This window comes from Mesocricetus auratus, unplaced genomic scaffold (assembly GCF_017639785.1).
Source record: "Mesocricetus auratus isolate SY011 unplaced genomic scaffold, BCM_Maur_2.0 Super-Scaffold_100043, whole genome shotgun sequence".
Classification (NCBI taxonomy): Eukaryota; Metazoa; Chordata; class Mammalia; order Rodentia; family Cricetidae; genus Mesocricetus; species Mesocricetus auratus.
In genome coordinates, this window is record NW_024429220.1 from 6,399,545 (window position 1) to 6,426,048 (window position 26,504).

Here is a 26,504-nt window from a genome sequence, read left to right on the forward strand (position 1 = left end):
AGTGTAATGGTTGAACTTTGTGGTGGGGACAGCACACATTTAAATGATGACAATAATCCCAAGTGAAAGTTTGTACAGTATTTTCAGTTTTATTATAAAAGTGCACACACAACCAACATCGCCTGCGTCATTTCTTGGCTCTGCTTGCATTCAGCACTTGCTCCTGAGCAGCTTTCTTTGCTTTTACCATCTCAACGAGTTCCTAGGAGGAAATAAGATTGTTGAACACAGGACTGATGGGGAGACACATGCCTATAATCAGTGCTCAGGAGAGTAAGGCTGAGGCCATCCTAGTCTACACAATGAGATCTTGTTCCCCAGACCAACAGACAGCACTGTAGCTGCTGAGTTCACCAATTGCCAGGGATAGTTTCTAAGGCTCGTCTTGTTTCTCTAATAATTTTGGGCCCCCAACCATTATGACACTAAACTCAGCACTGTTATCGCTCAATTGGCAGACAAGCAGGAACACTAAATGTAACTGAAATGACAACCAAGTCTACCAGTGCCCACCTTGTAGCGTCTCATGCAGTCTTTCTTCGTCCTGCCAGGCACTGCTTCCGCTATCTTTTCCCACCTCTCAGGAGTATTTACTGGGTATGTTTTCAAAGCTTGTTCTAATAGCTTCTGCTCCTCTGTGGTCCAAGGGGTGAAATCTGTACAGGTGCCTGTTTAAGGAAAAAAAAGATGTTTAAAAATTCACAGGGCAGGAGGTAGAAAATGATTCTGGAGCATCTTCGGTGCCTTGATATAGGCTGTGTAATTTGAACACATTTCTAAAGGCCATGATATATTTCTGAGACAGAAAGAATGCAAGCCTAAGTGTGTACACCAAACCACATTTTAACAAGAAGTCTGCCTAACAGTTTTGGTCTCTCCAGATTTACTTTTTAGTTAGATGTAAATTTAAAGTTGGACATCAAAAACACAAGTCATTTATAAGTGGGGATGGTGGCAGGTACATATCCCAGCTACTCTGGAAACTAAGGAAGGAGGAGCACGTGAGCCTGCGGAGCTCCCACAAGAGAGAAAAAGTCACTTTGAATTTTTGATTGTCCTTTATAGGACCAAGAAAGAGCTGCATCATAAGCACACAAGCCTAAGCCCCTTTTCTTTTTTTCCTTTTTTGTTTTTTTTTTTTTAAGACAGGGTTTCTCTGTATTGCTTTGGAGGCTGTCCTGGAACTCGCTCTGTAGACCAGGCTGGCCTTGAACTCACAGAGATCCGCCTGCCTCTGCCTCCTGCGTGCTGGTGTTAAAGGTGTGCACCACCACTGCTCAGCCATAACCCTTCTTTTGCTGAACAGACTCTGGAAAGCATTTTGCTATGCACTGGAAGGAACTGCCCATGGAAACTGCCCACACTCTGGTGACACAGAGGCAAGCTGCCGGCTGGCCAGTGGGAGGCTCTGTGACACACTGCAGGTGACTGAGCTGCTAACCTCTTGGCCACCTCTAATGAGACCAAGCTAGTTTCTCAGATAAACCTTTGGGTTTGACTTAAGAGCTAACATGTCCAGGGGAAAGGATGCTAAGTATGAGCACACTCCTGCAGGAGAAATGAGTGTTGAAAGTCAGAATGGTTACTCTAACAGCTCCCACAGTGAAAACAGTAAGCACCCAACACCACTACAGTCTACTGCTGCTTCTAACCCTTGGTTCTCAATTAAGAAATGAAAAGGACAACCTGCTCCAAACAAGACAGAACTCAAATCTTTGTTTGGGGCACAATAATGTAAATCACTTGGGTAAGTTCCCCGGAAGTGCTTAGAATTCAATGTTTTCTCACTCATCAAAGGTTCTACTTAGCAGCACAGATCTGAATCATTTCCTTGGAACAAAGATAGAAGTTACATGCACCATTTTCTTTTTTCCAGTTTTTCACAAGACAAAAATAAAGCAAAACAATGTTCTGAAATTCCTGAGACTCACTGGTCAAATTACAATCCAAAAAATTGTGCCAGGTTGGGACTGAGTCAGGGATACAGTGTCTGCCTAGCACGGGCAATGGCTACCTGTATTTGATCTCCAGCATTGCAAAAAGCACCCCACAGATCACTTTAAGCTGTGGGTAATAAGCCAGACCAAGAGCACAAAATTAACCTAAGGCCATTTGGAACTATGTTCTGGAAAGCAGGCTGGGAAAAATTAGCTTAAAGATTGGTGGCTCATAATACATTAAGTGAAACAACTTTGCACAGAAAACTTTTTCAAAAATTGACAAAGAAAAATTATCGCCAGGCAGGGTAGTGGTGTGGTTTGGAAAATAATAGTTCAGAGTAATCCAATTAACTAGAACATCCAAAAGACACTAGCTTTAAACCTTTTATTTTGAAGTACTTTCAGGAAAGAATCCTTGTATACTCTAGATTCCCCAAATATGAAAATTTTATAGTATTTGCTTATCCCCTTTCTATACACAGACATTAATTGTGCTAAACCATTTGTAAGTTACAAATATAGGATAATCTCTGTACTCCAGTATGTTTTTCTGAACAACAAAACAAAACACAAAAACAAAGACATTGTCTTACAATTTAAAGTTTATTTTTCAAAAAAGTTAACTAGATGTACTTATTTACGTGTTTGCGCTGTGTCACAGCACACATACAGAGGTCAGAGAACTACCTGTGGGCGTTCTCTCCTTCCCCATGTGGGTCCTCAGGCACAAACACTGTCAGGCTTGACATCCAACTGAGCCATCCCACTAGCTCTCCCGTACATCTTTCAAAGCCAGGAAGTATGCCTTGACTCATGTGTATCAGTATATATTATGATATAAAATATATAATTATAGTAATATATAACCATGTATTTAATATACTATATAATGATATATATGTCCTGATAGTTTCCTGTAACCAATTAACAGTTACATTGAACAATAGTTCTTCCTCTAATGGAACCCCTGAAGAACTGCTATTCCCAATCAACGCGTAGTTAAATAACCTGTGGCCAGGTTAGAAGCCTTTGCTCTATTCCCTCTGAGATGTCTCAATGTCACTTCCCAGTCCTCCCAGACACAAGTCCCAGGCCTTACACACTTTGAGGTGGCCTGGGATCATGATCAGCTCTCTGTCCTTACAGAAACACACTTTACCTTCAAATCGTTCTGATGGTGCCGCGCTGTCGGCCTGACGGGCCACTCCATGTTCTTTTTTAAACTTATCAAAAGCCTTTTTGTTAATGTCATCTTTTTGATGGGGATCTGAGGAATGGAAAAAAAAAAAGAAACAAAAACTACATTAATAGATCAATCTAATCTTTATTATTACTTCAAAAAAGTGTATCCAAGGTAACAAACTGATTTCTCAAAACTGACTTACCAAGTTTTTGGAGGCTTTTAGCCTTGCCAATAACATCTTTGGCAGTTCTTTTGATGTCAGAAGAAGAATGTATATTCATATAATTAGCAATAACTTCCCATCTAGAGAAACCAATGTAAAAGTTTAATAAGGAAAACCAAAAAAGATCTACTTTATTTTTACTGTAGAGGTTAATTCTATCTATTTAAAATCTATAGAAAGAGCTCTAAGTTAGTTTAATACACTGTTTCGATTTCCATCTGTACTCTTGTTTTTAAATAAAGCCCAGTAGAAACAACAATCTGCACTGCTGGTTTAGCACACTCTTGAAAAGGAGATCACTCTGAAATAAGAGCCTCAGTTTGCTGCTATGGAATGAGGGAGTCTGCATCTCTAAGGCTGGAATGAATTCTGGACTTTGGAATAAATAAGCTGTGGTTTGATGTCAAAAGCAAGAAAGAGTCAGACTGCAAAGGGGGAGCGACAGGACACACCCTCTGGCCCTGCTGCCAGCTACGAAGCGGCCATGGCAGCAGTGAGGGTCCGTGCCACATACCCTGGCTTTCCTGAGAACCGGTGAGCACCGTGCCTCATGCACGGAGAGCTGTACAACAATGAGAAGTGGCAGACTGACGACTGCCTGAAAGGCGGGCTTTCTACACTCCACATCTCCATCTCTGTTGGCGCTGCTACCTGGATTGCTGTTACCTGTAAGCCCCACTGTATACCAGGATTTTTCAAGAAAGCAAGTACCTTGAGTTTGTCCCAGCAGGAAAGAGGTTGACAGCTTTGATTAACAGTTGGAGGTCGTCTTCTGACCAGTTTTTACCGCCACTCCCACTTCCGCCAGCCGACTTCTCTGCGTTCTTGGATGCTTGCCACATGCGCGCATCGGCTTCCTCCTTCTCTCTCCTCATCTGCTCGTTGACTTCTTCTATCTGCACAAACACACGTAGGTCAGAGTAGCCGAGAGCACTTGTGACCTCACCCCTTTCTGACTGAGGCTCTGCGGTGCTCAGTGCCGATCTCGCGCCAACCCAGTCCTATGGAGATGGCTGAAGCCCTAGGCAAGCACCAGCCTGTCGCCTGGCTCTCCTCACTCCGCCTTCCAAGCTGCACAGGTCAAGGAATGAAAAGGCACCAGCGCATCAGCTGCCCTGGGGCTCACTGGCAAAGGGATTGGTCTGTCATTCACACACAGCCACCTGTAATCTCTTAAGCCCCTTTCTCTACAAAAACGTCAGCACACAGAAAGTGTTCTGCCTTGTCTTGGAGCTCTATCCTTCATGATGCTCTCCCCAGTTTACCTTTGCAGATGCAAAATAAAACCTTTATGTGATGAACTCCTAGAGGCTGTTGCCTTGGAGTCAGTCACCTATCACTTATTCCAGATAATTAATGCAACATTGAACCTTCTGCTAACTGAAAGATCTTGTGTGAATGGAAACTGGTCATGTTAGTATTTAAAACTCATTTTTGCTCTATTTTCCCTAATCAACTTTATTTTCTAATATTCCTTTCCATAATTTTCTCCCTCTATTTGTTTCTCAATCTTCATCTTAACAATGTCCTTCTCCAAAGCTGGTTCGAACTTTTCACTGAGCCTTCCCTTACTAGTGATTCAGATGTGGACTTCAGCCTTTTAAGCATTTATTGTATGCCCTCCATCCTTTGAGTCACAGGCTTTTTCTTTCGACCTAACTTTTATGTATTCCTATGTGACAATGGTAGATTAGGCATTCCCCCAAAATACCTAAACTGAGTGCTACCTACAAGGGTACTATATAATAGGACTATCTGATTTGGTATTTATTATAGTAGGTACCGATACTTGAACTGAATTCAGTTTCTGGGTTTGGCTAATTGCTTATCTATAAAATAAAAGGTATGGATTAGATAGAACAATATAAATGTTATGTTATAAATGTTGTCATATGATTTTACTCTGGGAATAATAAAAATAATTTTAATCAATACTTAAACTGATTAATAAGCTAAAACCTTCAAATTAAATACTATATGATTGAAAAATGCATATCAACCAGGTGGTGGTAGCTCATGCCTTTAATATCTAACAGCCTGTTCTACAGAGCAAGTTCCAGGACAGCCTGGGCTAGGAGAAACAAACAATCAAAAAAACCAAAATGTCTCTAATCCTGGCACTCGGGAGGCAGAGGCAGGAGGATCTCTGTGAGCTCAGGACCAGCCTGGTCTACAGAGCGAGTTCCGGGACAGCCAGGGCTACATAATACAGAGAAACTCTGTCTCGAGAAACAAAGCAAGCAAACAAAAAATATTACTTAAAAGGGGGCTGGAGAAATAGCTGAGCAGTTTAAGAGCACTGACTGCTCTCCCAGAGAAACTAGGTTCAAATTTCAGCACCAAACATGGCAGCTTACAGCTGTCTGAAACTTCAAGATCTGACACCCACACAAAGACATACATGCAGGCAAAACACTGATGCACACAATAAAAATAAATAATAAAAAAGAAAAACATAAAGTATTATAGTTCAGTTTATATGAGAAGTATAAACAGAAGCGATGTATCCCATTACCTGCTTTTCAAGTGCAGCTCTTCCTACTTCTCTTGTAGATGACGTCAGTACTTCATTCAAGCACTGTAAGCTACAAAAAGAACGAGTGCTGGAGAGTTAACTCCATGACATAGCCTTTGTCGAGCAAGCACAAAGACTTGGGCTCCATTTTCCAATCATTCACATACACATACACACACACACTCACACACACACTCACACTCACACACACACACACACACACACACACACACACACACACACACACACACACACACACACCTTACTCACGCAAGCGCTCTGAACAAAGCTGGGCTGGGGTAAGAGAGCAGATATACCTCGTCAGTTCAAGCCGATCGCAAAGTTTTTCCACGTCTTCCATCATTTTAACACGATCTGCCTCATTGTCTGAAAAGTGGTTCCAGTTCTACAAGTGCAAATGAAAAATGCTTCCTGAAAAATGCTTCCGTCTTTCTTTCATCTACAATATTAAAACATCCAAATCCGACATCCGCCTCGCACGAGGCATGGGCTCCTGAGAGATTGTGGCTGTGAATGGACACCGCATCTTTGTGCGGTCACCAGCTGTGTTCTCGGGGCTCTGCTGACCAGCTAGCAATGCAAGGCAGAGCACCCCCGGATGCCGTAAACTCACAGTAATTACTCAGCCGTTTCAGGATCAGAGACTGACAGTCCACCCCACTCCCAGCCTTCTGCTGCCTGGCTACCTAATGTGCAGAATGGAAAAAATATACTGGAAGACTAAGTATGAAATTTTAAAAGGGGCTATAATATAGTATGCTAAATAACAAGCTATTAGCAAAAGTCTGATTAACTGAAGATTATACTCATAATGAGACAGATGAATGTACCGGGAGTTAGCTGGAAAACCCTGCCCAGTGCATACGTGGTGCCAACAGTCATGTCTTCATTTCTCACTCCTTGCTTCTTTCCGCCTGTGGGCTGCTTCTCACTGAACGCCGCCAATGCGGCTCTGACTGTGGCTTCCCCAGGCACACTGACGCTTCTCCTGTCAGACCACTCCTCAGGTGTCGCTTTGAAGAGTCCTGCACCCTCAGCACTGCTGCTTTCTAGGGTGCCCCCAGCCCCATTCCATACTCCCCCCAGGTGTGGTGTTTGAATGTAACTGGCCCCATAAGCGCACAGGGAGTGCACTATTAGGAGGCGTGGCTTTGTAGGAGGAGGTGTGGCCTTGCTGGGAAAATGTGTGTCACTTTGGGGGTGGGCTTTGAGGTCTCTTTGCACAAGTCACACTATGCACTTCCTGTTGCCTGTGGGGCAGGGTGCAGGACTCTGGGCTCCACGTCTGGCAGCAGCCTGCACGCTGCCACGTAGCACCATGACGGTAACGGACAGAGCTGCTGTATGTCTCTTCACAGCGACAGAAACCCCACTAAGACAGTTATCTGTCTGCGTTGTTTCTGGTACTACCACCATGCTGTGAGTCCGGGGTTCCTGCTTTCTAACTCCACATGGCAAACCCACTGCGCTCAATGTGACGCACAGCAGCCTCACTGTGTGTGTGTGTGTGTGTGTCCCCGCCCCGCACATCACCCCGCAAGCTGCGCCAATGACAGACAGCAGCCCATTCTGCTTTAGAAACGTCCATCTCATCTACCCTTGCCCATCCCTGCCATGTCTCCTCCTTAATCCAGGTCAGAGCACCTTCTACCTGGACTGTGACAAAGGAGTCCATTACTCTTTCCGCCTCTTGTATTCTGAGCCCTGACCCAAACTGAGCCTTCAAGTAAGTGTGTCTGCTCACTTAACAGTGCATCCCTTGAGGGCAAGGACCGTTCATTCTAACTGCCTGGTCTACAATAAACCCTATCTGATCATCTGATGAATGGATAAATTAACTCAGGCTGGAAAAGAGCAATAAAACAGGTACCAAGGACCAGGAGGTCTACTCTAATTTGTGATGTTCGCTAAGCACTACTCAAGCTTAGTTCCTAAGTTACCTTTTAAAAGTTTTTATCAAATTCTCATTACATGCTGTTGTGCACTGTCTTCCCCGACACCACATAACTGCCATCATAGAGAGTTCAGCTGTGCCCTATTATAAAAGGAGGACCTCAGCTGGGCTGGGTGACTGTTTTCATCTCTTCCTGGAGGTGTAGGAGGGTCACACGACTCCCATCAGAATATCTTTATCCACTCCTGCCACCTGCTAAATGTAACTCTTCCTTGACTGCAGGTATCCTCAGGGAGGGGCTCAAGTAAATAGGGACGATTTGCCCTTCTACGAGGCTGGGGCAAAGTCCTCATCCCTGCTGGGTAAAGCTTTCCAGGAGCAGCCTATGGGGAGAGGGGCACTCACACCCCTAGTAACTTCTCACCTGTGCTGTGTAAGGAAGCCTCATAAACTCATCCCCAGAGTGAACCTTGGTGGATCGATCTCAGTTTGTTGCTGGGTCTTAGGAGATGGGGCAGACTGGCTTACATCTTCCCCCAGCAAGGAATTAGAGCAAAAACTTGCTGAAGTGCCAAGTACTGCTCATGAATTTTCTCATTAACTGTCTTAGCTCCATGATTAGGTTATCACCTCAGTTACAGATACAGCTGAGACACATGCGAACAAGGTATAGAGGTTACCTCCCCAGGGCTCCACACCTCACAGTTCAAGGTTAGGCTAGACTACAGAGAGCCTCAGTCAGGCTGGTGAAACGGCTCTGCAGCTGAAGCACTTGCCCCCAAGCCTGACAACCAAATTCAATCTCTAGGAGCAGAGTGGCCAGGAGAGAACTGACTGATTTCCACACACGGGCTATCGCTCGTGTAAGACCACACATACACACAGAAAATCAATGTAATAAAAACGAGACCCTGCCTCAAAAAACCATAGCCAAATAAAAACAGCAAAACCCCAAACCTGCATTTCAAGATAAAATGTGTACACGTGTTTGTGCGTGTGGGAGAGTAAAACTTCCATTCATCAGGAGCCTGGGCGCTCATGAGTGCAGCAGCACCAGAAGCCAGGCTTACCTTGCATGAGTTCCGGAGTTTCTGCCTTTCCTTTTTAATGGCCTTTTTCTGGATGTCCTTCTCCTTCTTTGCCAACAAAGCTTGCTGTCTAACTTCCTCCTCCTCTTTCTCCTTAGCCAACCGAGCAGCTTCTAATTCTGCTTGTCTTTGCTTTAAAAGGTGAAGAAAATCATTTTAAATGCGAAACTAGGGCTTCTAAATGCTTTATGATTTTATTTAAAAGTTCAGTCTTTTGATGAATGAGAAATAAGATGACGTTAAGTTAGTGATAAATTAAAGGACAGCTGGCAAGATTATATAAATTACAAATTCTACTCATTAAAAACATAACAGACATTTAAAAAATAAACCAGGGGCTGGATCAGCAGTTAAGACCCCACCAGAGAACCCAAATCTGGTTCCCACTGCCCCATTTAATCCCACGATCAGATCACCCAGTGCCCTTTCTCCTTCTCCAGGCACTAGTGTGTGGTTTATGCCAACACAGACACACATACACAGTAAAAACAAAAATAAATCTTAAGGCTAGGGGTAGTGGGCACAATTTTAATCTCAGCACTCTCTCTGGAGGCAGAGGCAGGCAGATCTCTTGAGTTTCAGACCAGCCTGATCTACATAGTGAGCTCCAGACCAGCCAAGGCTGTGTCAACAAAACAAAACAACTTAAAAAAAAAAAAGAAATAAAAAGACATTTGAAGGGCCTTTTTTAACATTACATTTTTCTTGTTCGATCAGTAAGAATTTGTTGTAAGAGACCTAACCAGCTTGTTCAGACTCACTGGGCATTAATGGCTGATGCCTGGGCTGCAGAGTAAGACCCCGTCTCAAAACGTCTGAAAGAGGCTGGGTGTGCTGACACACACACACACACACACACACACACCTTTCCGTATCTCAAAATAAGCCTTACAAGTCAGCCACCCACACTGGCACCCGACTGTTCTAGGTCACCCCGTCTTCAGGCAGCCGGAAGCCTGCTTGTCACACGCCACCTTACCTTTTCTTTTTTTTTTGTTTTTTTCGAGACAGGGTTTCTCTGTGGCTTTGGAGGCTGTCCTGGAACTCCCTTGGTAGTCCAGGCTGGTCTCGAACTTACAGAGATCCGCCTGCCTCTGCCTCCCGAGTGCTGGGATTACACCTTACCTTTTCTTTGGCTTCCTGCTCCTTCCGTCTGGCTTCCGCCTTTGCTTTCTTTTCTGCTTCTTTCTTGGCCTTTTCTTCTTCCTTAAACTTTTTTATCCTTGGGTCACAACTGTAAGCATTATCTATCCAGAAAAAGTAGGTTAATCGTCTCAGTGTCTGACATTCAGAGAGCGGGAGCAAACAAGCCCACCAAACCGTCATCCACGCACCGACTAATGTGCGGATCCTGTTCATCTCCTCCTTCTTCCTTTGTGCCCGCGTCGCTCGGTTCTGCTTCTCAATCCACCGCCTCTCGTCACGACTGCAAGACAGACACTAAATCTAACACCACAGACACTTCCTAAGTTCATATGCAGACAGGTAATGTCTCAGGAGATGAAGCCACGACACCTCATTCCTATTATCTAAAGGGTGGCTGTGTTTACTATAATTCTGATTGTTTTTTCCTGATATTCATGTCAAAAGAATTTCCCGACACGTTACTAAAAAAACTGAAAATAGCTTCAGCATCCAAGAGCAGAATTTATGGCGCTGAGCTATTCTGACATGATTTCTCCTTGACGAATTCTTCAGTGTATCCTAATCTATTACTGAGTTGGCCCCACCTAGCTTGTGAGAGTGGATCTTTAAATTATGGGTCAGGGCTGGAGAGAAGGCTGAGGTGGGCAGCACCTGCTGCTCTTCCAGAGGTCCTGACTCTGGTGCCCAGCGCTCACTGGGCAGTTTACTGCAACTCCAGTGCCAAGGGAATTCAATGTTCTCTTCTGGCCTCTTGAGGCACCAGGCATGCACGTGGCATACATACGTAGAAACAGGTGTACATAAAACTTGAAAAAATAAAAACAAACCCAAGCTAGTCCCACAATGTGCTCACTGGTGTAATAGTGACCACGACCCAGTTATGGGCAACCACACAGTTTATGGCTGGATTTGAGGTCCACTTGGAAGGACAGAATTCCTGCCTGGTACTGTAAACCTGGTGACAAGCTCATGGATGTAAGGCTATAGGCCATATTGTTTTTGCTAAATGGAAAGTTGTCAAATTGCCTTCCAAACATTTATACCCATAGATTAGTGCAACTTTCTTAGTCAGGAGCTTCTTTTCCAGTAGGAAGTGAATGCAAACTCCTAACTTGCCAACGTGCTGAGTGTCTATAGTATGACCCTCCTTCCCTGTGTTCCAGCTGAATGCAAACTCCTAACTTGCCAACGTGCTGAGTGTCTACAGTATGACACTCCTTCCCTGGGTTCCAGCACAAGATTAAGTCTGTCAACATTCCGTCATGGATAGAGGAGCACATGCTTCCTCCCTGAGGAGCTTTGACAGTTGCTGGTGAAGGGAGTCATTTTTTCTCAGGGTATAGCCACTGCCCATGACCCAGCAAAAAACTCCACACCCAAGCACATACAAACAACCCTAATGAAATTCAGTGAGTTATTAAAAAAAAAAAAAAAGACATGAAAGAAACAGGAGCATTCCTGGCAAGAAGCCTTCCCTAGAGGGAGTGGTAGGGGACATAAGGATGAATATATCAAAGCGCATTCCATAGGCACATGAAACTGCCAAAGAATAAACTTTAAAAGGTTGGAGAGTGTCAAGATGGTGCCAGTGCTTGCCTTCAAGCCTGAGGATATGAATTTGTGTTGTAGAATATTTAACTATGTACAGATGTGCTGCAGAATATTAATTATGTGTTACATTTGTTTACACTGCATTTGTTTAATGATGTAAGGACATGTGTTTAATTATGTGAAGATGTGTACATTTGTTTTACCTTGCATACGTAAGACACTGACTGGTCTAATAAAAAGCTTAACAGCCAACAGCTGGGCAGAGAGAATAAATAGGAAAAATCTAAGCTCAGGAGAAGAGAAGAAAGAAGAGAATAAGGGGAGGGACTTGCACGGGGCAAGAAGCTAGCAGCTACCAGTCGGCCAGACACAAAAAGCAGTAAAAGCAAAATACACAGAAGGAAAGAAAAGTAAAAAGCTGCCGGGTGGTGGTGGCGCACACCTTTAATCCCAGCCCTCAGGAGGCAGAGGCGGGCGGGTCTCTGTGAGTCTGAGGCCAGCCTGGTCTACACAAAGAAACCCTGTCTTGAAAAACCAAAAAAGAAAAAGCAAAAAGCCTGAGAAAAAAGGTAGATAAAGAGAAACAGGTTAAAAGAGCTAGCCAGAAACAAGCCTAAGCTAGGCTGAGCACTATATAACTAAAAAGAAGTCTCTGTGTCATGGTTTGTGAGCTGTTTGGGGCCCACAAGAAAAAGCTGGTACAAATCTGACTCGTAGGACCAGAGTCAGAGTGAACCAAGTCCAGAAAGCTGTTTTCTCATCTCCACACCCAGGCTGTGACAAACTTGTGTCTCCACAACAAATAAATAACAAAATATGAAGTGGTTGGGATGCAGCTCAGTGGTAAATACTTACCTGCCTTACACATCGTTATATTCTTTAAAGAAAAGACCGGATGTATGACCAAGTGATAGCATTTACCTAACATTCATGAGGCCTTGCATTTGGTTTTCTGCAACTCCGTGTGTGTGTGTGTGTGTGTGTGTGTGTGTGTGTGTGTGTGTGTGTGTGTGTGTGCGTTCATTAACCACCGACATACATACCATTCTGCTTTTTCTTTCTCTTCTTCATCTAAATAAGAAAATTCTCTCCAAGAATCAAAATTATACCTAATAGAGAAATCAAGAAAAGAAATCAAGACAGATTTGGAAAAACAAATCATTTTAAAAGTTCATTAGATGCACATTACTGTTAACATCGTCATCATCATTATTATTGCTGTTTATTTTTCGAATCAGGTTTTTTCTGTGTTAACAGTCTTGGCTGGCATGAGCCACCACCACTCAGCCTGATACACATTACTTTGAACCTAGTGGTAAGCAGCTCAGGTGTCCAGGTGTCCCCACAGGGTCCCCCCCCATTGCTGCTGAAGTAGCGTGCTCAGGTACTCAATGTCAGCGGCTCCCTGCTGCCTCTTCTGTCCCAGGGCTCACTTCCCTAGAGCACTGTCTGGGATTTCTCCTGTCTTCTTGGTAACTACCATCAAGTCTAAAGATGACTCTAGTTAATGGTTATTTCATTTCTGGTTTGTCATCTGAGTGTAAAAGCTACTCTAACTGGCAAGCATATTTTTTTTTCTCAAGTATCTTCATTTCTGTATTTATTAGCCAGTTAGTGAAAAGACAGACTACCAGCCTGGAGAGATGGCTCTGTGGTTAAGAGCACTGGCTGCTCTCTGAAGTTAACTGCTAGCACCCACCTAGTGGATCACAAGCAAGACCCTCTTCTGGTCTCCATAGTCACCAGGAGCAGACACAGACATACATGCAGGCAAAACAGCCACACACATAGTTTTGAAAGACATATTACAAATAAAATGCACTAAATATTGTGTGTAATAAGTATTAGTGAATAAGAGGTAAAAAACGCTATCTACTTCAAGACCTTTTCCCCCAAGACAGGGTCTCACTGTAGCCCTGACTGGCCTCAAATTCATGGAGATCCGTCTGCCTCTGCCTCAGAAATCATCAGACCTGGCCACAAAACTCAAATGCTTGTAAAATGGCTCAATAAGGTAGGCGTGGTGTGCACGCCCTTAATCCCAGTACTAGTGAGGCAGAGGCAGGTGGATTTCTGTGAGTTTGAGGTCAGCCAAAGCTATACACTGTGACCCCAACTTAAAAACAAAAAACACCAAAGACAGTTCTATGAATATGTGCTAATTCTCAATTTTCTTTTCTTCTTTGTTTCTGTTTTTTTGAGACAGGGTTTCTCTGTGTAACTCTGGTTGTCCTGGAGCTCATTCTGTAGTTAAAACTCAGTGCTGGAATTAAAGGCATGTGCCACCACTGCCTGGCTCAATTTTCTTTCTTTTTTGACTGCAATCAAGTACTTGTTATCTGGATCTCATTAATATATTAATAGAAGGTTCTGCTACTCAAGTACTTAACGAATATCCTTAAAAATGATGCTATCCTACAAACAGTACATTCACTTACCAGAAAGAGTAAAATGCATCTACGTCTTCAAATGAGGAGTTCATGTCACCAAGTTTGGGAACATTTTTTTTATTTGACCATCTGAAATAATTAAAACAATATTGATCCAAAGGAAAGATTTTGAACAAGAGCTCCAAACAACAATCAGCAACAATTAGTAAAAACAACAGCTCTCACTAACTAGCCCCTCCCAACAGTGCGCCCTTCAGTCTCTACAGCGTAAGGTACAATGCTCACTGATGCTCAGCAGTGCAGAGAGGGCAGGCTGAGCAGCGCTGAGACACAGCCCAGTACCTCCAGTTCCACACAGCGCAGTGAGGCAGCAGCTGCCAGGCATTCCGACTAGGAAAGGGCAACTGGCCTCTTCCCAAGCTCATTCACTGCCGCCCCTTAAAATGTAGCATAGAAGTAGGCTGTTTGCCAATATGGTCCAGCAATGCAGATGGATTTCCACTCTGGCCACCCTTCAGACCTGAAAAGGGTCAGGAGATGAGGAGGCTACACTGCTCTATTCTACTCATCAACACACTGGTCTACACCACCTTCAGTGTGCATGGCGGGATCAGACAGCACTGTCACCAATTGAGCTGACACTGGCAGCATCAGGATGGTAGAGGAAAGCCCAGTATTCCAGAACCCGGCGCCTCAGGCACTGCTCATGCTCTCCAGTGACTCCATGTGCAGCTAAGACAGACAGGCCAGAAAATGTGCCAGTGCTGACGGAACCAAGCATGGAGAAAACCACTAACCCTGCACACCATTTTAAATCTTTTTTTTTTTTTTTCCGTTTTTCAAGACAGGGTTTCTCTGTATTGTCTTGGAGGCTGTCCTGGAACTCGCTTTGTAGACCAAGCTGGCCTCGAACTCACAGAGATCCACCTGCCTCTGCCTCCCGAGGGCTGGGATTAAAGGTGTGCGCCACCAACGCCCGGCTCCATTTTAAAACTCTTGTTAATGCAATAAAGCATGCATTAATCTTAGAGAGCTAATAATTTGCCCTTCATCAGGGAAGTCTTCATCAGAGAAGCCCCAGACTGCAGCTGCAGCTCAGCATGGAGCACATGCACAGCCTGCAGTCAGGTCTGGGGCTTCCCAAACATCAAAAGTGAGGGTTAACAGCTTTCCTAGACTGCCAAGGCTGACACCAGCGCGGTCACGTGTGAAAGGGTGTGCTCTTTCCTAAGCATCAGCATCACATGCTAGCTACGAAGGCAGACAGACTGCTTTTTATTAAGGCTCAGTACAGCAGGGAAGAAAGGAAGAGAGTCTGGACATGTTTCATAAACAAGCTGTTCATCAAGGAGACAGCAGAAACCTGGAGGGATACACAAGGAGAGCCATCTGAGCACCATGACCAGAGGGGATCAGTGCTTAACTTACCTGGAATTCCTTTCAAACACTGGAGAAAACACTTGAAAGAAATTGTCTTTTGCTTCACTTTTAGAAGGAACCGAGTTGTCAAAAGTAGGATCTACACTGTTAAATGCCCGTCTTTTCACTGGATCAGACAACATTTCATAAGCTGAGAACAAAGCAACAAGACACCACCATGAGGAGAAGTATTGTTTTCAATGAGAAGTAAACACTGGCCTGGGAGAGAGTAGCCTGGGTCTGATCACAAATGCCACAACAAAACAAGATCGAAGAAAGGAAACAAAAATATCTGTGTGCTAAAATTAGCTATTTTCATCTTCATATTTTTGAATCTTGGATGGGAGAGGGCTTAATTTAGGCCTTAAGTGGCTGAGCATTACATGACATAAAAAGATGTAATTCGTCTAAGTAGGCAAGAGCGAAGACACTATTTTTCCCACCTTGGAGAATTGAACCTAGAACCTTGCACAAGCTGGACGAATGCCCAAGTTGCACCTTCAGGTTATTACAATTGAAAACAATAACTCTCAGAATGCTGGGCAGGTTGGCTCACCCAGAAGTCTACTGCTTGGGGACCTGAGGTAGGAGACTGCTTTTCATTTAAGGCTAGTCAGGACAGAGTGAGAGAGACCCTGCCTCAAAACAAACCCTGCTCCAGAAGGCGGCTGCACTGAGGGATGGAGAGATAATTAAAAATATAATCATTAGATATCAAAGTTCTAAAAGGTTCCTGACCACTGTGTAAGAGTGGCCAGAGAGAAGCAATCTGAGGTGCATATGTGCCATTATCTGTAAAGAAGCATCACACCATGTAGTGGCCCTTTCCTAAATTCCAGCACCTTGGAGGCAGGGACAGGAGGAGCTCAGTTTTGAGGGCAGTCTGGGCTGTATAGAGAGACCATCTAAAAACCAAAAGCACTACCAACATATCAAAGTACACGTAAGGAAACGACACAGAGGTAGAAATGGTGGTTACCTATATTGGTTTGCATAATGGATTATGGCCATATAAACAGCTGTAAATAACGGTTATCTACTATTATATATTCTACTTATTTATTTTTTGTACTGTTGGAGGCTGTGCATTTACACATGCCAGGCAAGTATTCTGTTACTGAGTGCCACCTCTATCCAAATCCATTTAAAATTAGTAAAACCTCCAAGTAACAGTTTAGTTCCACAACAATCTAAAATGACCAAAGAGCTTAGAATCAGCACCACCAAAAAGAACACTCATGCCAAGCCCAACAGTGAAGGCCTGTAAATCTCAGCTACCAGGAAGGGTGTGGTAGCATTGAAATTCAAGGCCTCCTGGACTATAGTAACTTCAAGGCCAGCTAGGCAATTTTGTGAGACCCAATCTTCTATTAAACAAAACAGGGGGGCAGGGCCGGGCGAGGAGGATCCGGGCTGTAGTTCTGTACAGTGGTAGGGTGGCTTGATGCCCATCACTACACAAACACACCGATATCACCAATATACGTTTATACACATACAAGCTTGTATGTGCGTATAAAGGTATTTATATGACCCACTACTGGATGAGCAATCCCAGCAATGAGAGGCTACGGCAGGAAGATGGAGAATTTAAACCCAGCCTGAGCTAGAACAAGGCTTATCTCAAAACAAAACAAAACCAAACCCGTCACCTGAGGTCGTGATAAAATAAAGGCTGTAACCAGTAGGTCTGGGCAGGGCTTGTGGCTCTGCATTTATAAAAGACCATTAGGTGCTGGGGTTAAAGTCAAGGCAACCTCAGAGTGCAGAAGCTCTGGGGACACTGGCGGCAGCAACATGACCCAGCTGCAATGTCTCCACTGTGGCGAGGTGGCTGAGTCCAGGGGCACAGCAAAGCCCAGCCTGTGAAGGTGGCTTTACCTTTAGTTATGCAAGTGAAGTAGTCGCTGTCGCCCTCTTTGATAGGCTCCCCTGCTGCTTTCCGTTTGTCCGGGTGATGCTTTAGGACCATTGCTTTATCTGCAGAACCACACATCATGCACTGGGTTACTAAGTGGAAAAGTTTTCTTTTCCAGTTTTAAAAGTCAATTTTACTGACAGTTTCAAATCCATTGCACATCGTAATTTAAACTAAAATAACAGCCTATGCCTTTTTTTAGTTTTCCGAGACAGGCTTTCTCTGTGTAACAGCCCTGACTGTCCTAGAACTCGCTCTGTAGACCAGGCTGGCCTGGAACTCACGAAGCTCCACCTGCCCCTGCCTTCTGAGTGCTGATGGCATGCTAAACTCTGTTAGTAGGAAGGGAGCAGCCAGCAGTAGTAGCGGTGTTAACCTCACGCCAGAGGGAAAGGCTAAGTAAGAGCAAAAGACGAGACCCTCCTCCCATTCCTTTCTGACTGCTGTTTTCAGACTTTACTGTATTCCCCCTCTAACCCTCATCTTGGGGATATCACCTTGTCTAGTCTATTTGTTTCCTCCTTTACTTAGTGATAAAATGAAACTAAGTATCTATCTTCATCCACTATTTTTTTTTTTTACTCAATACTATGGTTTGAGATTCATCCACATTTTTAGGAGGGTGTCCAGGTAGTTTGTTCTTATTTTGTATTGATAAGTAGTATTTGGCTGTACAAAAATACACTAGTTTATGTATCTATTTTTCCTGTTAGTGAACATTTGAGTGGTTTTCCATGTGTGGACAATTTGATAACTCCATTCGGAACATTTCTCTAGAATAATGGGAACATCAGATCTGGCTATGTTTATATATTCTGCATATAGAGAGTTCAGCACTGTGAGATACATTTGTTTTCTGATGGCCAAGATTTTCTTTCAACTTGGATTTAGTAGCCATTTCTCCACCTATATGGGCAAAGAGGCCTTTCACTGTACCTGGTTCAAGCAGAAAGTATAAGATTATTAGGTGCTCACAGAAAATCTAAAATCCAAGAATCAAGTAACAGGGGCAATTCAGTGGTGTAGGCCCCTGAGCACTGCTTCCAAGAGCCCCTTAGTCTAGCCTGCAGAGCACCACTGGCTGCTGCCATTCAGTGAGCTTGGGACTTCTCCCAGCCCCTCCATCCCCGCCAGCAGGAAGCACAGCTTAAGTCATGCTGTTCTCCGAGATATGTGCTTCTCGGTAAACCTAAGTCACACGCTATGCCAGCCAATCTTGAGACATAATACTGCCAGGTGTGTGGTGGCATACACTTGTATTCACAGCACTTGGCAGGGAGGCCGGAGATCACACATTTAAGTTTAGTGTGGCCTACCCAGTGGAACATTGTATTAAAAAGCGAAAACAGGGTTGGAGAGATGGCTTAGCAGTTAAAAGCACAACTACTCTTGCAAAGAAAGGTTCCAGTTTGATGTTTAGCACCCACAATGGGTAGCTTACAACTTGCTGTAACTCCATCTCCAGGGGACCCAATAACCCTGTTCTGTCCTCTGAGGACAGGCAGAAGTTTTTAATCAGACCCGAGCATGGTGCCGTATGCCCATACCCTCTGGAAGCCCAGCACTTGGAAGGCAGATGCTGAAGGGTGTAAGGTATGAGACAGCAAGACCTTGCCCCTCTCTCACCTGAAAAAAAGCACACATTTGATCCCTAGCCACCACCGAAGCCCAAACAGATGAGAGAACTGCCCTTAGTGGACAACACTGCTACAGTGATCCGATCTCTTCCTTCAGGAGTTACCTTTGTTCTCCTTCCTCAACTCTGCCTTTTCTAAGGTAGGGTCTCGCATACTCAAGGCTGCTGCACTCCCTGAGTAGGGGTTACATTTCCTGTATTAAATATTCAACTATTTCAAAGTGAGTACTTACGAGCTGCTTTGATCTGTCTCTGTGTAGCTTTGTATCTGACGTGGCCAAGTCCAAGAACTGCATAATGATCTTGATTCTGATAAACACACAAAAGGGGGTTAAGCTGAACAGAGAACATTTAATTTAACCCTTTGTGTTCTGTTACCATAAAACCTATTTCCCAAAGTGAGACTTCTGGGCTAGAGCTAGAGAACATGCTTAGCATGTATAGTCGGAACTTCACAAACAAACAAAGTGAAACTCCACAGCAGGGTCCAGTGAGGTTCTGTATAAAATGCTCTCTGCAGTCATGTAAGTTAGGGAGATGAGGACGACTCTACAGCCTTCCTGATGTTTTATGCACATAAGCCTAGTGAACTGAGTGCTCTGAGAGTTTCTGAGATTAAAAAAATGAAAACAAAGCCAGGAGGGGTGGCATTCACCTTTAATCCCAGCACCCAGGAGGCAGAGACAGGCGGATCTCTGAGTTTGAGGCCAGCCTTATCTACAGAGTGAGCTCCAGGAAACCCTTTCTCAAAAAAAAAAAAAAAAAAATATGAAGAACCACCAAGCAGACCTGTAATGCCTAGCACCTCCTAAACTTACTTCTAAAGAACCCCTTTCCCTATTAAAACCTGGACTTTATACTGCTCCCTCCTTAAATCGGGTTCATCTGGAAAAGTTCAGAATCCAGGCGAGAATGAGAATAGACCCGGCCGGGCCACTGGATAACGACAGCACAGGAACCATGAGGAGTAGGTTGGGTGGAAATTCTGAGTCACGAGGGATTTGGCTTCTTTGGAAACATAGTACCTGCCTTCTTTTCTGCTTCAGTTAACATCCTAGTCGATTTATGTGTTGAGGAAGCAACAGTAGTAAGGCCCTATTATCCCAGACTGTCCACTTTGTCTTGGAGAATGAGCCAGCTATCACATGAAGGACAGAAGACGAGGGCATAAAGCCTGGAAGAAAACCAACAGCCTACTGAGGGAGCTGCCACCCCGCGCCCATGATCCTAGATAGTGAAGAAGCAGGCTGAGCAAGCCAGTAAGCAGCACGCCTCCATAGCTTCTGCTCCGGTTCCCATCTCCAGGTCCCTGCTTGAGCTCCAGTCCTGACTACTTCTGTGATGCAGTTACCTGGAAGAGTAAGAAAAGTAAACCCTTTCCTTCCCAAGTCGCTTTTGGTCACGGTCTTTATGACAGCAACAGAAACCCCAACAAGGATAGCCATTACCCTTTATCGTTGAAGAGTAGTCCTAAAGTGTTTCCAGTCATACTCCATAGCTCTACTGCTATCTAGTCTCTTGAGAACTCTCCATACCGTCTTCTTACAGCATTAACCATTTCCCAACCCACTCCACACCGGGTCTCTTGTCCGCTCTCACTCCAGGTGCTGAGCTCTTCCCACGTCCTATCACCCTCCACGCTTTGATTCCATCCTGAACAGTCTCTCGCCTTTGACTCCCTCTCCTACAGCCACACTCAGGAGGTCACCCTACGTGCTCCCTAATGCTCAAAGGTCAGTCCTGGGTTTCTTTTTATCTCGCTGTTTATATCAGGAGTCACACCCACTCAGAGGGTACAGGTGAGTCCTCTATTTATGCTGTCAATCCCCCAACTAACTCCAGGAAAACCTTTTTCTGAGTTCAAAGCATCTGTCTTACCTCCCAGCCCATTCCCAATGTGGGCTGCCTTTCTGTATGCTGTGAATACATGTTGCTCTCATTGGTTGATAAATAAAGCTGCTTTGGCCTATGGCAAGGCGGGACAGAGTCAGGTGGAAAATCCAAGCAGAGACAGATACAGGAGAAGGACAGAGTATGAGAGACACCAGCACCCACCCAAGGAGCAACATGCCAGAGCACCACCAGTAAGCCACGGGCCATGTGGCGATACATAGATGAACAAAAATGGGTTAACTTATAAGCAAGAGCTAGCTAGTAATAAGCCTGAGCCAGCAGCCAACCATTTATAATTAAGTTTCTGAGTGATTATTTAGAAACGCTGTGGGGCCCAGTGGGAAAGAAGCCTCCATTTACACATTCCTTTTTAAGTCTTTCATATCTATTTTCACACTTAAGCCTGGTGCTCCTGTCCACCGAAGGCACTGCACTCTTCCACTGAGACGCTCATGTGCTTTCTGTGATGGTGTATTTACCCTTCACTGACTGCCAGCCCTTAGCCCTCAGGTCACTGTTTAAAGTTATCATCTTACTAAGAAGTTGTATCCTAATCTCAATTCACAGGTCTTCCCCATCTACTCGGTAAGAAGTAGCTACCTGCACATCTTTCACACCACCCTCTTCTCTCTGCTTGTGCTCTGGCTTACTCACTTCACCTCTCTGGAATGTAAGCTAGGGTCCAGTGATGCTGTCCCACCCTTGGCAGATGGCAGCTGCCAGATTTACACTTGCTGAATGATGCCAACTGGGCATGTGAGTGACAAAGTAGCTTTGCTCAGATGTGGTGTCCTCTATTCTCTACCTAAGATTCCCTACTCTTCCTTCCTTCTCGCTTATAAATCTTAACGTCCTTCAATTTAACCTCCTGCTAAGCCTGCCTTGATTTCAAGCTACTGCCTTCTCTTGTGTTTTAAAGTTTAAAACAGTATTTCATACTTATAGTGCCTCTATTTCATCATCTCCTAACTACTGTACAAGCCTGCAACCTCTTGCATTTTCAATCCTTTTATTATCAATGAGGGACCTGTCTGGCAAATCTACCAACTTTTCATTATTCCTCAAGGTACAGGCTGACACATCTTTGAATCAGTAGCATTGGTAACTGCTTTTCCCCCTTGAGAATTCTCCCAACCTTAGTTCCTACAAGACTCCAGTGCTTGGTATTCAGTATTCCTTTGCTGAGCAAGTAACTTTTCTTCGTTACTTTTTAAAATAAGATCTCCTATATCCCTGGCTGGCTTGGAAATTCCTGTCCTGCTGGTCAGCTGCCTGAGAGCTGAGAGTACAGGTATTTACTATGCCTGGCTTACACAGTGCTGGGAACTGAAGGCTGGGCTTTACATGCTAGGCAGCTGAGTTCCAGCCCACCCCTCCTTTCTCACAGCCTTCTTAGTACCCTTTACTCTTCCTATCTCTTAAAACTCCATCTTCCTAATGTTCAGGCCTCCTCTTCTGAAGAGCACGAGGACTAGATTCTCAGCCAGGAACCATTACTGGACACTGTCTAGCATTCACCCAGCAGAGACATGCCTAATACACATCATCTCATTCCTTTTCATTATAGTGCTCTGAGCTGTTCACGAACACTTTCTAAGGTCCCAGCGCACTCGATGGCAGAGGACTTCAATTCCACAGCATACACACGTAACACTTGCCTATACTTACCTGCATGGCTGGCCTGGATGATGACACTCATTCCTCATAGCCCTACCTGCTGTGCCATTGACTTCCAGTAGACCTAACCTCTTACTGAGTCACAAACCAATATTCAACCACCTATAAAACAACCTTACTAAAATGTGGACACAAACTGCCTGCGAAGTTCCCTAGCCTGCATCTCAACACTGGCTATTGTTTCGCATACTCTACCAAACTCCCTCCTATCATCAGTGTTCCCTCTTCCTCAAAACCTGGCTACATGTGTTTCACCAGCAGGCTTAGCACGTGTGCTAGCCTTGTAGCAGAAAGTTATCCACTTCAGACACTTTCCATACTGCCAACAGAATCGTCTTGCTAAACTTACGTTAGAAACGTGTGTGTGTGTGTGTGTGTGTGTGTGTGGAGGCCAGAGGACAACCTCAGGGTTATTCCTCACGGATGGCCCGCCTATCTGTTCCTCCCAGACAGGATTCTTATTGGCCTGGAGCCGCTTACTTCCTGGCCGGCCAGGGAGCTCCACACACCTTTCTCCCACCCCAGTGCGGGAGTTCCATAACTTTCTTTGATCAAACCCTCACACCCCCATTCTTTCTTATTCCCTTTCCTCTCCTACCCAACCTCTAGACTTTTTTTAGAGTGGGTTCTGGGGGTTGAACAAAGGTTGGCTTGTAAGCCCTTCACTGACTAAGCTACCTCACCAGCCCTCGCCTGGGAACTTTTGAAGACTTATTGTCTTGAATATAAGGTTTAAATTCATTCCTTAACACAGCATTAAAGGACACAATTGAGTTTGGAATAGACTAGTTTTTTTTCTGGGCCTAACTTCCCATGTGCTCTAACCCTCACAGCAGTGGTGGACTCTATCCCTGCGTCTCCACTCCCTCATCCTTCTCTGCAGAATGCCTTTCCTCTCTTTCTCTGCTTCAGTAACTGCCACTCATCTTTTCAAGATCAGCTGGACTGTGCTGTTGTCTGTTTTTAAAGCCAGGGCCTTATGTCTCCCAGGCTGGCCTCTAACTGCTGTGAGTCAAGGCTATTGTTTTGCATACTCTACCAAACTCCCTCTTATCATCAGTGTGTTCCTCAAAACCTGGTTACATGTGTTCAGATCTTCACCAATAGGCTTGAACCGCAAACCTTCCTGTTCTATTTCCTAAGCACTAGCATTACAGGTGAACATTACCACCCCCACAGAGACATACCATGGTCCGTGCTGTTCCAACTCTGGGCTTAGCAATAACAGTACAGTACGTGCTTATGCCTATCCTGCTGAATGTCCTTAAAATTCAGAGCAGTAAATAGAAAACGGGGAGTGGCCCATGTCTAGATGCAGTGAACTACCGGAAGCCCTGCCGAGTACAAACCTTCCAATCCTTGGGGTCCAGTGTTTTCAGCATGGGGAACTCTCCCAACTGTAACTCCTCATCTTCCGAGCCCTCTGACAGCTCTTTCTTGTCCTCCAGCTCCTGAAATGATGCAGAAGCATTTCTGTTCCTCCTCTTGACAAAAGCTTCAAACCACCTTCCCACAGGTTCAACTTGACAGAGTGCAGAGGCTGTGAGGGAAAAGCAGACTTCAGTCTATGGCAAGCAGCACATCTATTTCAAGGTAACACGATTTCTCAGGAAGAGCAGAAAATGAAGTCAGAACATGATTTTCAAGCCATCAACTATAATCATAACTGCAGAATCCAGTGCATCATGGGTATCGAATTATCCTTGGTAACATTTATTAACTATTCCAGCAACCTCTTCCAGTTAATGTTCCATTAAGGGCGATGACCTAGCTCAAGGCCCAGAATCCACATGAACGTAGAGAGGACTGACTCCCTAAGTCTTCCTGTGACCTCTGCATGCATGCTGAGGCACTCAAACACCCCATAATTCTTTTAAAAGCAAAAGAAAGGAAATTCAGCAGCTAACCAATATTTTCCTGAGGCCGGGAGAAAGGAAGGTGAGGAACCAATAATCAATAATAGTAATAGGACAATAGATGGTAAAATTCCACCAAAAGCTAGCCTCAAAATAAAAACAAGACAAGCAAGAGCTGCATACTCAAGTGATCTTCATTATTAATGGTTTAGTTATTAAACCGGTTAATAATTGTAAGCATTCTCTAGCCACAATCTGTTCAAATAAACAATTCTCCAAGCCAGTGTTGGGGACTTAGTACTGTATCTACGTCCTAGAGATTCAGGCTCAGATGAACCTGGACTCCGTGGGGCTTAGTCTAAAATTACAAGTTTGAGATATAAATCATTTCAAGATTGAATCATTCCTGCATTCCAGTTTCTAGAATATTTGAATGTAGTTTTAAAACTACAAACTGTTGTAGAGAAGGCATTACGGATTACATCACTGTACATCTTTATGACAGAAATTTTTACATAAACAGTAATCTGAGTCATGAAAAAAGTTAAGATCATAATTTTAGTTTCATAAGAAACACGGTTTCGGGACAACAATTTTATAAGAACGTTTCTCGCGTTTCAAATGGCTCATGATATTAAGATTTCCTCCTAACACAAGAGGATTCAAAAGCACCGTGAACCAGCTGTGTAGCGGGGGCGTGGCCTTCAAAACAGCCTTTGGAGCCTTTCTCTCCGGTGTAGGATTACAGGGAGACACACTACCGCAACACGTGCCGAGGGAAACATTTAAAAAAATCACATTCAACAAGTGCCCACCACGAGAACTAACGCGGATCACTAGAACCGCAGACCCGACGCTGGCAATACCTTCCTGCGTGCGGGAGACTACACTGCTATTTTAACTTTTCCTCGCGGTACCCCAAGCCTTCCATGAGCGCCCGAAGGGGCTCCCAAAGGTCGGAGGGAGTTCTGACCCCGAACCCTTCAAATGCCGAGCCGGGAGTCAAGGCAGAGGTGAAGCCCTTCACAGCGTTCAGACGGCTGGCTTTGTACAACTCCGGCCGGCACGAGGGAGCGTGCAGGGGGGTCTCGGCCCCGGCAACGGGGTGCAGGGGTCTCTCAGGGTGCAGGGGCCCGGGCATGGGGTGCAGGAGGTCTCCTGGGGTGTAGGAGGTCTCTCGGGGGTGCAGCGGGGTCTCCGCCCGGGGTAACGGGGTGCGGAGGTCTCCCGGGGTGCGGGGGGTCTCCGGGATGCGGGTCTCCCGGGGTGCGGGGGTCCTCAGCTGCTCAGCCCGCCCCATGAGTCAGCAGCCCCAGGAGAAGGGAGGACCCACGGGTGCAGGAGACGCCCCCGCCCTGCAGTCTCCGCCGGGGAGAACCTGAGGCCGGGCGCGCGAGCAGGCTCACGGGCCGGGGGCACGTACCGGAGGTCAGAGCGCGGGTGACGGCGGTGGCCTGGCCGTCCGCGGCGCTCGGCAGGAGCAGCATGCTGGCTGGGGCCGGTCGGCGGGAAAGGCCCTCTCGGTCCGCTCCGCCTCCCCAGGCTGCGCCTCGCGCGCGCCCCGGCCGTACGCCCAGGGGCCGGCGCGTGGAGCCGACCGGGAAGCACTTCCGGGATGGCGCCTCGGCGGGGCGGACGCCGACCCCACCCCCCGCGCCGCGCGCCGCTGGGCGAGGGCCCCGCCTACTTCCGCCGCGGCCGCTCACCCGGCTGGAGAGACCAGGGAGCCCGAAGCAACAGTTCCTAGGCTCGTCAGTTCCTGCGCGGGAGAGGCGCGTTCTCCACGCGCGAGGGGGGCGGGACGTGGGGGCGACCTCGAGGAAGAACCCCGTGACCATCCCGCCCAGTGTGGACGTGGGGGGGAGATTTATTTATTGATGTTCATGTAGTCTGCACTGCAGCCCAGGGGAGGGCGCCAGATCTCATTAGGGAGGGCTGGGAGCCACCGTGTGGGCGCTGGGAATTGAACCCGGGTCCTCTGGAAGAGCAGCCGTTACCCTTAACCTCTGAGCCGTCTCCAGCGCCCACCTCCCCCCTCAGAACCGGGTTTTGAGGCTGAATAACACTATATTCACGCACCGCCCTCTGTGTACCCATTTCCCTGTAGGTGACACTGCTAGTCCTCGTTTGGCCAACGCAGCTACGAGCATGGCT

At 45.5% G+C, this 26,504-nt stretch overlaps 1 protein-coding gene across 1 annotated transcript; it reads right to left on the minus strand.

Moving 5' to 3' along the window:
• Nucleotides 1-63: 63 nt before the first annotated feature.
• On the minus strand, nt 64-25,976 carry Dnajc2 (DnaJ heat shock protein family (Hsp40) member C2). Its single transcript, XM_005080863.4, has 17 exons — nt 25,774-25,976; nt 23,844-24,034; nt 19,158-19,233; nt 17,252-17,350; nt 15,380-15,521; nt 14,000-14,080; nt 12,605-12,670; nt 10,199-10,290; nt 9,990-10,111; nt 8,847-8,996; nt 6,179-6,267; nt 5,862-5,931; nt 4,058-4,242; nt 3,326-3,426; nt 3,100-3,207; nt 514-668; nt 64-202 (listed from the first exon to the last, which is right to left on the minus strand). The coding sequence occupies exons 1-17, from the start codon at nt 25,835-25,837 to the stop codon at nt 128-130; spliced, it is 1,866 nt and encodes a 621-aa protein (XP_005080920.1). The 5' UTR covers nt 25,838-25,976; the 3' UTR covers nt 64-127.
• Nucleotides 25,977-26,504: the final 528 nt, after the last annotated feature.

What these genes read in the sequence shown, in the direction of transcription:
- Dnajc2 (XM_005080863.4), bottom strand. Translation starts at nt 25,837, where the DNA reads ATGCTGCTCCTGCCGAGCGCCGCGGACGGCCAGGCCACCGCCGTCACC. An exon ending in CAGGATCCGCACATTAGTCG is followed by an intron (nt 10,112 to 10,198) that starts GTGCGTGGATGA and finishes TTTTCTGGATAG; the next exon opens with ATAATGCTTACAGTTGTGAC. An exon ending in TAAAAGCCTCCAAAAACTTG is followed by an intron (nt 3,208 to 3,325) that starts GTAAGTCAGTTT and finishes TCCATTCCTCAG; the next exon opens with ATCCCCATCAAAAAGATGAC.